Source organism: Chlorocebus sabaeus, chromosome 20, assembly GCF_047675955.1.
Source record: "Chlorocebus sabaeus isolate Y175 chromosome 20, mChlSab1.0.hap1, whole genome shotgun sequence".
NCBI classification, from domain to species: domain Eukaryota; kingdom Metazoa; phylum Chordata; class Mammalia; order Primates; family Cercopithecidae; genus Chlorocebus; species Chlorocebus sabaeus.
The window spans coordinates 50808643-50823437 of NC_132923.1; the positions used below are offsets into that span (position 1 = coordinate 50808643).

Sequence of the window (14795 nt, forward strand, 5' to 3'; positions counted from 1 at the left end):
AATACAACTAAAGGAAAAACATGGACAGTCTGAAATATATAATGAATATCAGAAAACTGCAAATGACTCTAATAAAAGAGAAAGTTTCAAGGAGTAATTAATATCAAAAAAAGTGAGATGAGAAATATGTAAAATAACTGTTATTTTTTTCAACATAATTTATTCATTTCCCTCTGTGTTTTTGAATTGGAATGATCCTTTCCCATCAATCCATTTTCCCTCTCCTCCTTTGAAACTCAGTGTACATTTTAGGTGTACCTGGCCATGCTGCAGTTTAAACTGTATGAAATTATGAAATTGTAGGTTAAAAAACTGTCATGTATTGGCAAGTACATATGATTTCACCTGGATTCATCTCTTTATTTTATGTGCAATCAGCATAGATATATAAACATTTTACAATGAAGAAAAATAAAGCACATTAGGTCACAGTCCTTGTTACTAGTGAGGCTAGTATTTTAACCCTGATGTGTCGAATTTGGAAGTGTGTACTATTTTTACTGCAATAATGAATGAATATTTGTTGAATGGAGTATGTGTATGCTATATAGACACCGAGAACAATGCCATATCTCAGAGTGCTCAGTAACAATTGAATGAATGAACAGATGAATGAATGAATATGTGTTCAACCATATCACAAATGAGCATTTATTCTTCCACAGTTGATTGTTAAAGTAAAGAAGACAACATAAAACATTATATGGAGAAGTAAAGAAGTAGTGTCCTATTTCTTATTTGATATATTTAAAAATTAACATTTAAATAACTCAGAACACTTTAACAATTGATCAGTTTTTGCTTTCTTAGTTTGTTTTATAAATCATTTAACTCTATTAGTGACTTCCTGGTGTGCTGCAATTGGTGTAAGTCAGATTTATTAATGGATATACAAGAAGAATTTCATTATAATAGTTTAACACGTTACACAGATCCTTGGTATAATTCTTTTAAAAGAACATAAAATGGCCAGTGCTTTCATTTTTCAAAGCAAATCTTAAATTGTGTTTGGAAAAACCTTGTAGTTGCTGGTCTCCAAACCCTAAACTGAATTCCTCCTTCCGCAGTGAAAGTAAATTTAGGTAAAAAATTACCCACAAAACTACTAGTTGTGGTCCCTTTAAAAACCAGATACGGTGGCTGTAACCATAAGTCATAGACTTCCTGCTGCCATTTCTGACCCAATTAAAGAGGACACTTGAGTTTCAACTCACCCCTGCCGATTAGGGTAAGGGGGTTCATGTTACTTAAAAATCATCATCAGCTGGGAACTGGGAACTGAGAAACAGTTGTCTTTGGGTAGAAATCTTATTAAGACCTGTAAGAAAAAAATGCATCTACTATCATGCCTAATGTCTTGGCATTTGTTTTCCAAGGGTCCACCTGGTCCAGCAGGTATCCCAGGTCCGTCAGGGAAGAGAGGTCCACGGGTAAGTAGATGGGCTACATTTCCTGCTGGCAGTGAGAATTTTTAACTTTCTAATATGTTTTTTCTAGTATTGTACAGTATGTACTTCCTTTGGAAACCTGCCTGGATCTTCAAACTTAGTCCTACCTTAGCCAATTCAAGAGAAGTTTAAGAACACATGTAGCCTAGTTTATTTTGAGTGTAAACACACAGCCAAAGCATTCTCCGTGAATGTGTCCAACAAAGATGATCAAATTTGTAAATTAGTGGCTGTTCTGGTGCTACTTATAACATTATTCTTACTTATAAAGTGATCGCAGTAGTCTAAGGTGAGGTTCATTTGTTTGGGGAAATGAAGAGGAGTGGGCTGCCTTAAAACAGTACATTCCTGGATTACATAGTGGAAAATTCTGAAGCTATTGACTAGAAAATAACTGCCCTGAGGGAAAAAGCTGCATTAAAGATCAGCAGTAGTTTTTCACATTACACAGGCCCAACAAAAGACTTATTGCTGTGTTAAAATTAGTTTCTTTCAAACCTAAGAGAAGTGTGGATATTTTACTACAAAACGCCTTTGTTCAATAAGTTAGAAAAAGAATTGTATGACAAATGCAAATACCTTTTATATAATCCACTTTGTTTTTATTCTGATTTTTATTTAACATACAAAGACTATAAGGAAAAAATTACTCTAAAATATTACTTTAAGTTGTCCATAGTCACATCAAACTCTTGTCCATTTGAGGCCTAAGATGAATTCTCACTGGGCTCTAGCTGTTTTGAATTAAAACAAATTCTCTGTAGTTGATGACCTATCACATTTCTTGTGTAGCCCTTCCTAAATCTTGCTCATTCTCCTCTAGTCCATGAACCATTCCCATCCTCCTACCTCTCTGTGAGAATTTGGATCCTACTTTTCTGAGAAACTGGGCCCATTTTCATACTAATTCTATTCCCTATCCACTGCTAAGGTTGTTCTCTCAACAGCGTGAACTTCAGGTTCAGAATCTCCATCTGTTCTCATAATACAGCAGTTTCCTTCCATAATTTACTTTTTATCTTCCATTTATTTGTCCAATTCTCATTCCCTTAAGGAAGAAAGAGTGTTTTTCTCAAGGTGAATTATTTTACTTGGGTTCCTAATTTCACATTATCTAACTTAAAATTTGCAGCTTCACATGTTTTCTCTCTGTAAATTTTATATTATTTGGCAACAACCAACTAGTTAACCCTCTTTTATAAATCCCAAACTTTCATTGATATTAATTTTTCTGAAAGCTGTTGTTTTGGCTCACTGTTGTTTGCATTACTGAGCTTTGTGAAATAATAATTTATATCCATTGTCCTTACTTTTAGATAAGCAACTTATTCATTAATCCCCATAAATGTTTTACATATACTTTATTAAAATGTACTTTTTGAAGGCTACCAATAACATAAGTCGTAACATCTAACCATTTTTTTTGTGTGTGTGTGAGACAGGGTCTCACTCTGTCACCCAGGCTGGAGCGCAGTGATGGGTATCATAGTTTACTGCAGCCTTGATCTCCAGGGCTCAAGCCATCTTCTCACCTCAGCTTTCTGAGTAGCTGGGACTACAGATGCAGGCCACATGCCTGGCAAACTTTTTTGATTTTTGGTAGTGATGAAGTCTTGCTGTGTTGCCCTGGCTGGTCTCTCCTGAGCTCAAGTAATGCTCCCACCTTGGCCTCTCAAAGTGCTAGCATTACTATGTGAGCCACCACACCCAGCCAAAATTTAATCTTTTTTCTTTAGTTTTCATCTTGCTAGTTGTATTTTCAATATTCACATTGCTGACATCTCTGCCTTTCTGAAGCATTCTGCTCTATTAATTCAGAATTGAAGAGACAAATAATTATTAACTATATGTTATGTGTTAAGAGGGAGGTATGACTGAAGAGCACAGAAGTAGGGTGCAAAATTGAAGTAAGTGTAGGGAGCCTGGAGACATGGAAGCCTTTCTTGGAGAGGGTGACCTGTTCCTCTACTTACTGGTTGTATGAGCTGATTTTTAAATGGGAGTAAAAATAATAACTTTGCAGGATTGTTATAAGGATTAGTAATGAGAGGCACAAAACATTAACAGTTCCTAGCACATAGTAGGTACTCAGAAATGGAATCAAGTTTTGAATTCAGATTATATAATTTATCAGTGATGCAAAATCAAATTGCTAAATATTAATCGAATGTAGCCATTCAATGTGTTAAGTACTACACTAGTAATATTTTTAAGAGTCTCTTTTCAAAGAATTTATAATCCTGGGGCTAAATAGAATATGTCATAAGGTAGTTAGAACAGCAATAAAGTATTTAAGCAACAGATTAGAACAGTATAAGAAATGTCCCGAGGCAATATACAATTACTTGGCAAATGAATTTTACATGAAGAAATTTCTATAGAAGTTAGTAGGAAAAAGATATTGCTTCATGTTCTTGTGACTAGGATTTAAAAATGAGTTGACATCTGAAGAATAATTTGGGTAGGTATAGGGGATAAGCTAAAGGAAATAGGTCTTTAAGGCATACATAATAAAATAAGCAAAAACTCAAGTGTAGAAAGGGATAACACATGTTGACAGGAAAGTAAGCAATTGTACTTTGTTCCCTTCCAATATGTTCCAAGAATGATGACTTTTTTCACTACTTGCAGGGCATACCAGGGCCACATGGAAATCCTGGGTTACCTGGATTACCTGGTCCAAAGGTAAGTGACTACTACTGAGTATCACATGATTTTCCTGACATTAAAAAGAAGATCCCTAACATTTAAGGCCAGTCTTGATACATCAAAGATCTCTATCATCTCCAGAGCATGATTCTTCAACATCATTGTCTTAGCCTGGCAGAGAGCTAGGTTCCTCTGAAAGCCCACCATACTTAGATTTATGTTCTTGGTAGTAAAATCAGGTATAGGCCTGCTTAGTATTCCAAAATCATTATTGTCAAAAATATGATGGCAATGTATGGAAACCTCTGAAATATAAGATTATGATTTGAGTAATTTACCTTACTCAAGGGTCATTTTAATTTGTAAATAAACACCAAGGAAATAAAATATTATTTACCTGCTCCACACTTCCCTAATTATTTTTACCTGAAAAAACTGAGGATGTTTAAAGAATGATCAAATGTTTATGAAAACATCTAACCTGAAAATCTATATATATGAGTGTACATAGTTATATGATAGTCATATGATAGATGATTGTGTGATAAATAGTAGTAAGAACATAGAAAAATGTATGGAAGAATACAGGAACACAGGTTGATTACCTTGTGAGGAAGTATGGGAATGGAGATATCACTAAATATTTTATATTTAGTGATATCTCCATTCCCATACTTCCCCATTAAGATGAAAGATTCCCATTTCAATTATATATAATATATTAAATAAATAGATATAAAATAAAATATTCCCATTCCCTTAAAACATATAAAATAAAGTATTCCCATTCCCAATATATATATTCTTAGTTTTTCAGGCTGCTATAACAAAATACCATAAACTGAGTAGTTTATAAGCAACAGAAATTTATTTCTCACAGTTCACACAGTTCTGGAGCCTGGGAAGTCCAAGATTAGAGCACCAGAAGATTTAGTATCTACTGAGGGCTTGCTTTCTGGTTCATAGGCAGAGCCTTCTCAATGTGTCACCACACAATGGAAGGAACTAACTACATCTCTGGGGTCTCTTTTATAAGGGCATTAATCTCATTCATACGAGCTCCACCTATCATTACATTGGGGATTAGGTTTCAACGTATAAATTTTGAAGGGAAAAACATTCAGTCTATTGCATTAAGAAGAGGAGAAAAGAAAAAAGTGTGCATATGAGTGATGACAGAGGTTGGGGAACAGATTAGATAAGTATTAGGATCTTGGTTGCCAGTCACTTCACGAATCTTTGAGGATCTCACCCCTCTGCTTATCAGTGATCACATTCAGAAGTAGACATGAAATCATATAGATTGAGGTTAAGAACAGAAGTTTTGGAGTCTGACAGATGTGGTTGCAAGTCTTAGCACTTTCAATTTGAATGGCTAAAAGCAAATTGCTTGCTTAGGCTCATCAAGCTTCTCTCCTTTTCTGTAAAATAGGGAGAATCATGCTACCTGGTCATAGTGCTATAGTGATGGCTAAATACATTAATGTGAGTAAAGCTCTTAACATGGTGCTATGAAGCCATAAGTAGTATCATTATTATTAATAGGTAATAATAGCATATAACAAGGATAACTCAAATCTAAATTTTCTAAAATTTCTCACCTGTGTTGAAAATTGTTTTGAGTTCAATAAAAGGGCCTCAGAGAGGAAAAACCAATCTTTAAAATCAAGTCTGGATGAGTAATAGGGAAGAAGATAGATGCTTTCTAAAGAAATTAGGAATTTGTTTTTGAGTTTGTGGTTTCATAGCCCTTCGAGCTTTATTTGGGGACTTTATAATTAGTCTAGTAAGGTTAAAGTAGCTGTAAGGGCTCAGATTATATTTCTCCACAGGGCTGAAGTTATAGTGGGTTTATATTCCTGCTAATTGCCTCCTCTCCACAAGATCCAGGGAGACAGAAAAAAGGAGAGGGGAATTTCCACATGGCTTTTATTCTTCTCCCTCTTCTAGGTTGGTGCGAAAGTAATTCCGGGTTTTGCATATTAAAAAGACAGAAACCACAATTACTTTTGCACCAACCTAATACTTCAGCCAGTAGCAAACAGGCACTCTTGTAATTTATCTCTCAATCCGCAGTGGCAAGTACCAGTTTACTCCTTTTAGAGAATCCTTTTTTTTTTTTTTTTTTTTTTTTTGAGACGGAGTTTTGCTCTTATTGCCCAGGCTGGAGTGCAATGGTGCGATCTCGGCTCACTGCAACCACCGCCTCTGGGGTTCAAGCGATTCTCCTGCCACAGCCTTCTGAGCTTCTGAGTAGCTGGGGTTACAGGCGTGTGCCACCATGCCTGGCTAATTTTCTTTTTTTTAATCTTTTTTTTAGTAGAGATGGGGTTTCTCCATTTTGGTCAGGCTGGTCTCAACTTCCCGGCCTCAGGTGATCCACCTGAGGAGTGCCAGCGTGAGCCACCGCGACCAGCCCGAGTCCTTTCTTAATAAGCACTGTTGCTGTTTCAGAATAGAAGCGAATACAAACAAAACATGTTGAAAATAGAGTGAGGAGAGATAACGTAGAGATGGTGGAAAGTATTTTATTTCATTGACTTCTTAAAATGTGTATAAATATTGAGAAAAAATATTTGAGAAAATGAAGAACTTTGTATCAAAGTAAAATTATCTCTGTTCCAAGATTAAACACATTGTAATAGAGATCCCAGTTACCTTGATTTGATTATAAGAGTATATCAAATTATGGAAAATATGTATCAAAATAAATTTTAAAAATATTAAAAACAGTGTTTTTAAATAGTGTTTAGTATTAATATATGTCTGTGAGATAACCTAGGAGAGAAGAAAATGTAATCTCAAGAGTCTTCTTTAATATTATATTTAGTAGGATGGACTTAATTTTGACTATAACTATTCACCAATAAGATATTTCATGAACCCGCATATTAGGGATTTAAAAACCTACATTTATTTTGCAAAAACTTAGGCCTATTGGGAATTTAGTCATATAAACCTGAACAATAGTCTTTAATTAATATTTAATTTGAGGATTTGATAACTGTGTCCAAACTAGCCAAAACTGATCATGATTTAACTGCATATATTTGTAGAAGACAGTAGATTTGTGACAGGTATTAAAAATTACCATTGTGTCACAAATGTATCATATAAATCTTGTAGTATTTGATTTTGTGAAAACGATTTTCTTAGGTACTTAACATGCATTTTTAGAGTAATCAGAATTAATAGAACATTCAAGCTTTATACTTTATAATCCTTTCATCCAATATCTGCCACTTACTTTATGTATGACATCTCTTTAGTTTTATCCCAATCATAAGTACTATGAGAGCAGGCTTTATTACCTTCTGGTTTGCACTGAAGAAAACACTTGAGAGCAGTAAGCACTTACCCAAGGTAACACTGTTTGTAAGTGGTAGAGGGGGAGACAAAATTGGAAATGTCTTGGTCTTTTCTTCACGCAAGGTTGTCTCTCCCAACACAATGAGGAATTCTTTTATAAAATACCACCTTAAGAAGGCAGGATAGTGGTGGGGTTAACTAACTTAAAGACTTTATGAATTTATTTAGTAATAGTAACAAAGTAGTTATATTCAAAGGTTTTAGGTTATCCTGTAGATAATGATAGTAATATAGACATTCTATGAGGAGTGAAACTGATTCCTAATCCCTGAGGATTGTATTGTTAAATTGCTAAATAATAGAAATATAAAGTGCCACACACAAATTTAGTGGATATGCAGCAATTTTTCTCAGCATCTAAAACTAATATGATTTAAAATAGAGAAAGACTACGGGGATCATTAACTGAAATCATTGGCTGAAATCAGGAGACTGATGGTAGAAATAATGTTCTTCTTAAAAAAAATAAGAAAGTAAATTCCATTTCCTGTTTGCCAGAGAGAATGGCTTTTTTCTTGTTATCAAATGCCACCTGGGTGTATAGTTTGTCATATTTATCTATTAAATGAACTATATTTCTATTTATTTGCAGGGTGATGGAAATGTTCATTGCTATTAATTAAATATGGAAAATTATGCTATAGATCTTTGAACATGAGTGATGAATGCACATAGAGTCTGTATCTTCAGCCTACCATGTGCTTACAATTCCAGTCCAGGCAATCTGTGGTCAAGATAGTTCTTTTCCAAAAAATGCTTCTTGGAGGAAGCCTAAAACCTTCCTACAAACATTCACATCCTATATTAATTTAGTCAGGGCCAATAGTTCTTTCAAATTTAATCCAGTTAAATGAAAACATCTAGCCTTAATAACCCACAGTAACAATGTTTCATTAATAATATTTAATATATTAGTATATATATTAAGTATTGAACACCAAAGAGTAGTATCTTGGTGCTATGTTCTATCCCTGGTTAAGACTGTCTTTTTCTATGTCTCCATCATGTATTTATCTTAACTAGAAGTACAATTTTTCCTTCCATATGAATTAAATAAATATCTTAAGTACAGATGCTTACCCACAATAAGAATTTTTAGTGGGTCAGATTGCCATAAAAAATAGTCAGTCCAACATTATGAAAATGTAAAGAATGATATGGGAGCTGGGCAAGATGACTGACTAGACACAGCCAGATGGAACAGCTGCCACTGAAGACTGGGATGACTGGCACACTCCTAACAGATCTGTAGAGAAAGGGCACGGAGAGTGGATAGAGGGAAGACACAGAAGCTGGGTGGAAGAGGGAGGAAGCTGGGAATCCTGCACAGGGCTACTTCCCATCAGGACTTATCATGGACCCCAGCTCCTGGGGAACAGGTGAGTTGAACTGGCATGGAGCAACCTGCTTTCACCATGGGCCTCTGGAATCCCGGCAGGAGAAGACCCATCAACCACCACAGCCACTTGATTGGCAGGGAGAGCTGCTTAGATAAATGGTAGGGGCAGCACTTCAGCAAGTGTGGAGCCCAGAGGGTTTGGTGCAGGAGCATCTGTAGTGGAGCATGGCCAGGAATGCCAGTCCCCCTAAGCTCCACTTGCTCCCATAGGAGACTTTAGCCCTAGGGGAACTGTTCCCCTGGGGGAACTTTAACCCAGCTGTAAACTCTGCAGGGTGGTCTTCCCTATCAGATGGAGCCGGTCTGATCTGAGCTTTCCTTGATCTGCTGGCCTTTCCTAGGGCACCCAGTGCTGCACTGCAAACAGATACAGCCAGGCTGGGGCCCTGGGGGCCCGCATCATAACTCCTGCACTGTTGGACTGTGCCTGACCAGCAGAGCAGCCCTCTGACATGCAACAGCCGACCTGTTGCTTCCCCCACTGCAGCATCCCCAGGCTCCACGGCCACTCCCTGTATTGCTTTGCCAATGCATGTGTGTGCAGGCAGATCTTGCCTTCCCTGTTCCACCGGTTTTGCATGTGAACCCTGCCATGGCACTGTTGCTGGCGTGTGTGCACTCCACCTCCCCTCCCTCTGCCATACCGCCATTGCAGTCGGAGCCCCGGCAGGCATAGAGTCTTCCAGCCCCGCCCCTACCAGCACCCCAACCCTGTGCCAACACTGCCACTGGAGTGAAACTAGGCACAAAGAAGAGTGGACCCTCTCCCACCCTGAGCAGCCACCTCCACCTGTGTAAACACGCACAGAGGGCACACACAGTCCTGCACCTGCCAGTGCCTCGCCCTTGTGCTAACACCACCACCAGTCCACCAGTGTGACCCCCACCTTCCTGAGTCATGCTACCTCTGCCACTGCTGTATATACCTGCATGGAGGCTGGTCCCTCAGTACCCGCCAGCATCCTGCCACGCTGCCACTTCTGCTGGCATGTGCAAACAAAGACAGATCTTGCTGCTACCACCCTATGAAACACTTTGGCTGGCACTACCCATTGGAGTGCTGTGACCAATGGTCCAGGAACTTAGCTCCCTACATTGCAGTGGGTTCCAAACCTTGAAGAGCCAGAGAACAAAGTCAAGGTCCAATATCAGTCCCTCAGAGTTAGAGCATGTAGTCCAGGAGCTGTGAGTTGAGCCTTGGCCCCTTAAAATCATCCAGAGATGAGGCCAGTTGACTGAGCCAGCCTTATACCACAATAAAACCCTCAAGTGCTTCAAATAGGATAAAAGAAAAATAAACCATTCAAAGGACAGCAATTTCAAAGACTGAAGTAACATCAGCCCACAAAGATGAGAAAGAACCAGTACAAGAACTCTGACAACATAAAAAGCCAGAGTGCCTTCTTTCCTCCAAATGACTGTACTAACCCTGCAGCAAAGGTTCTGAACTGGGCTAAGATGGCTGAAATGACAGAAATAGAATTCAGAATATGAATAGGAACAAAGATCATTGAGATGCAGCAGTAAGCTGAAACCCAACCTAAAGAAGCTAAGAATCACAATGAAATGATACAGGAGTTGACAGGCAAAATAGCCAGTATAGAAAAGAATGTAACTGATCTGATAGAGCTGAAAAAAAATAAAAGAATTTCATAATGCAATCACATGTGTTAAAACAGACCAAGCCGAAGAAAGATCTCAGAGCTTGAAGACTGGCTTTCTGAAATAAGACAGTCAGACAAGGATGAGAAAAAATAATGAAAAGGAATGAACAAAACCCCTGAAAAATATGGGATTATGTAAAGAGACAAAATCTATGACTCACTGGTGTTGCTGAAAGAGATGGGGAGAATGGAAACAACCCGAAACACATATTTCAGGATATCATCCATGAGAATTTCCCTAACCTAGCTAGAGAGGCCAACATTCAAATTTAGGAAATACAGAGAACCCCAGTACGATACTTCACAAGAAGATCATCCCCCAGATACATAATCATCAGATTCTCCAAGGTTGAAATGAAAGGAAAATGTTAAAAGCAGCTAGAGAGAAAGGTCAGGTCACCCAGAAAGGGAAGCCTATCAGCCTAACAGCAGACCTTTCAGCAGAAACCATACATGCCAGAAGAGACTGGGGGCCAATATTCAACATTTTAAAGGAAAAAAATTCCAACCAAGAATTTCATATCCAGTCAAACTAAGCTTTGTAAGCAAAGGAGAAATAATATCCTTTTCAGACAAGCAAATGCTGAGGGAGTTAATTACTATCAGACCTGCCTTACAAGAGCTCCTAAAGGAAACACTAAATGTGGAAAGGAAGGACCATTACCAGCCACTACAAAAACATGCTATGTACACAGACCAGTGACACTTTAAAACCACCACACAAACAAGTCTGCATAAAAACCAGCTAACATCATGAAGACAGTATGAAATCCACATATATCAACACTAATCTTGAATGTAAACAGGCTAAATGTCTCAATGAAAAGGAACAGAGTGGCAGGCTAAAGAACAAAGACTCAATGGTAAGCTGTCTTTAAGAGACTCATCTTATAAGCAGTAGTACACATAGGCTCAAAATAAAGAGATAAAGAAAAATCTACCAAGCAAATGGAAAACAGAAAAAAAGCATGAGTTGCAATCCTAATTTTGGACAAAACAGAATTTAAGCCAGCAAATATCAAAAAAAGACAAAGAAGGGCATTATATAAAGGTAAAAGGTTCAATTCAACAAGAAGACCTAACTATTCTAAATATATATGCATCCAACACAGGAGCAACCAGATTCATAAAGCAACTTCTCAGAGACCTTTGAAAAGACTTAGATCCCCATGCAATAATAGTGGGAGACTTTAACACCCCACTGACAGTATTAGACACATCATTGAGGCAGAAAATTAACAAAGATATTCAGGACCTGAACTCAGTACTGGATCAAATGGACCTGATAGACATTTACAGAACTCACCGCCCAAAACAACAGAATATACATTCTTCTCATCACCACATGGCACATACTCTAACATCGACCACACAGTTGGACATAAAACAATCCTCAGCAAATGCAAAATAATTTAATTCATACCAAACACTCTCTTGGACTACAGCAAAATAAAATTAGAAATCAAGGCTAAGAAAATTGCTCAAAACCATACAATTGCATTGAAATTAAATAACCTGCTCCTGCACAGCTTTTGGGTAAATAATGAAATTAAGGCAGCAGTCAAGAAGTTCTTTGAAACTAATGAGAATGAAGATACAAATATGAGAATCTCTAGGACACAGCTAAGGGAGTATTAAGGGGAAATTTGTTGCACTAAACACCCATATCAAAAAGAAATATCTCAATTTAACAACCTAATATCACAACTAAAAGATAACGAATAGAAAACTAACCTCAAAGTTAGCAGAAGACAAGAAATAACCAAAATCAGAGCTGAACTGAAGGAGATTGAGACATGCAAAATCATTCAAAGATCAACAAATCCTGGAACTAGTTTTTTGAAAAAATTAGTAAAATAGATAGACTGCTAGCTAGACTAATAAAAGAGAAAAGAGAAAAGATTCAGATAAACACAATTAGAAAAAACAAAGGAGATATTACCACTGACCCCACAGAATACAAGTAACCATCAAAGAATATTATAAACACCTCTATACACAAAAACTAGAACATTTAGAAGAAATGGTAAGTTCCTGGACACACACACACCTTCCCAAGAATGAACACAGAAGAAATTGCATTCCTGAACAGACCAAAAATGAGCACCAAAATTGAATCAGTAATAAATAGCCTTCCAAACAAAAAAAAAAAAGAGATTCATAGTCAAATTCTACTAGATGTCCAAAAAAAAAAAAAAAAAAAAAAAAGCTGATACCATTCCTACCGAAACTATTCCAAAAAATTGAAGAGGAGAGACTCCTTTCTAACTCATTAAATGATACCAGCATCATAAACTAAAACCTGGCAGAGGTACAACAAGAAAAGAAAACTGTATGCCAACATCCTTGATGAACATTGATGCAAAAATTCTCAACAAAAATGCTTGCAAACTGAATCCAGCAGCACATTGGAAAGCTTATCCACTATGATCAAGCAGACTTTATCTTTGCCATGCAAGGTTATTTCAACGTATGCAAAGCAATATGCGATTCATCGCATAAACAGAACTAAAGACAAAAACCACATGATTATCTCAATAGATGCAGAAAAGGCTTTTAATAAAATTCAACACCCCTTCATGTTAAAAACTCTCAATAAACCTGGCATTGAAGAAACATACCTCAAAATAATAAGAATCATCTATGACAAATGCACAGCTAACATTATGCTGGATGGGCAAAAGCTGGAAGCTTTACCCTTGAAAACCAGCATAAGACAAGGATGCCTCTCTCACCACTTCTATTCGACATAGTATTGGAAGTCCTGGCCAGAGCAATCAAGCAAGAGAAAGAAACAAAGGGCACCCAAATAGGAAGAGAGTGAGTCAAACTATCCTTGTTTGCAGACAATATGATTCTATACCTAGAAAACCCCATAGTCTTGTACCCAAAGCTCCTTAAGCTGATACATAACTTCAGAAAAGTCATTCATCATCTTTTGATGATGCTAGGTGATTATATCTGTAAGATCCTCATATCCTCTGACATCAGTTGGATATCCAACAATTCAATTCAGTTCTGACAACAGCTTACCAGAGTTAGCATGAGTCTCCACAGTTTTTAAGACTGAGTCCCACAAGACTTCCCACACCTCAGCTGCCAGCCAAAAATGAGATGCCCAGACCACGACGCACACTTCTGCTTGGGCAAACTACAAGCTAAGGGGTTCCCATGACCCATCCTCTCAGATTTAATATTTTACTAGAACGGTTTACAGAACTCAGGAAAACACTTTACTTACTTTTACCAGTTTATTGTAAAGGACATAACTCACAAACAGCCTAATGAAAGAGACATAAGGCAAATAATTGGGGATTTAAAAAAATAATGATGTGGTATAATAAAAAAAATATATATATATATTTGGTTTTTGTCCCTAGTTCCTGGCATAGAGCTCCTAAACTTGAAATTTTCTGAGTGATAGGGGTGTCGTTTGTTAGTCATAACAAGCCCCTTCTGACCACACCAGAGTTTATTCTAATAAGATGACACAGGCTGGGATCCCTAAATAGCTTTCGGCATTGGGGTCTGGTCACCACAAAGACACACAAATGATTAGAGAATGGGAACTTTCAGCCCTACTTTCCCCTACCCCCTTTGCCAGGGAGGGGAGAGAGGGACTGGAAACTGGGTTATAAAAACTCTTGAACAAGATTTGAAGAGCTTCTGTGGGTGAACACATTGATTTCCTGGGAAGGTGGTATGGCAGGATAGAGCATAAAAGCTCCACACTCCCCATTTCTTTTTATGTCTCCTTTCTGCTCCTTATGCTGCTCCCTTTTAGAGTGAAACTCCTAAGTTGTTTCTGTTAGCTAGGAGACTTCTCTGCTTTCATTCTCTCCTGGACCTACTCTACACAGACATTTTTGTCCCTACCTCTATCCTACTTCACTTTTTCTTTCTCAATCTTATTGTTGTATTGTAAAGAATGGGTTCACACCATTGTCCTGCCACACTGATAGATGATAGAAAATTCAAGTAGGATCTAAACATAAGAATTTTTAACATATTTATAATAAAAACATTGGTCACAAAGGGTTTTATTATATTTAAACTTTTCAAGGGCTATCATATCTTATTTTAAAATTCCTTGTAAATTATTGCCTTGAATCAACTAGTTAGCTTTTATAATAAAAGATTAAAATATATTAAAACCAATAGATAAGATTTTTAATAGGCATTGTGACACAAGAAAGAAAATGGACCTTGTTTGCAAATATTTTCCTAAGTAATCCTTAGCAAGTCAATTAACTTTTCTGGGCTTTA

The 14795-nt window shown here is 37.1% G+C and overlaps 1 protein-coding gene across 1 annotated transcript in view; it reads left to right on the forward strand.

The window, feature by feature from the left end:
- Window positions 1-14795, forward strand: part of COL24A1 (collagen type XXIV alpha 1 chain) — a 390023-nt gene that overhangs the window by 34844 nt on the left and 340384 nt on the right. Inside the window, exons 4-5 of the mRNA XM_007978084.3 lie at window positions 1377-1430; window positions 4080-4133. Of these exons, the coding sequence (XP_007976275.3) occupies window positions 1377-1430; window positions 4080-4133 (108 nt within the window). The remainder of the gene's footprint in view (window positions 1-1376; window positions 1431-4079; window positions 4134-14795) is intronic.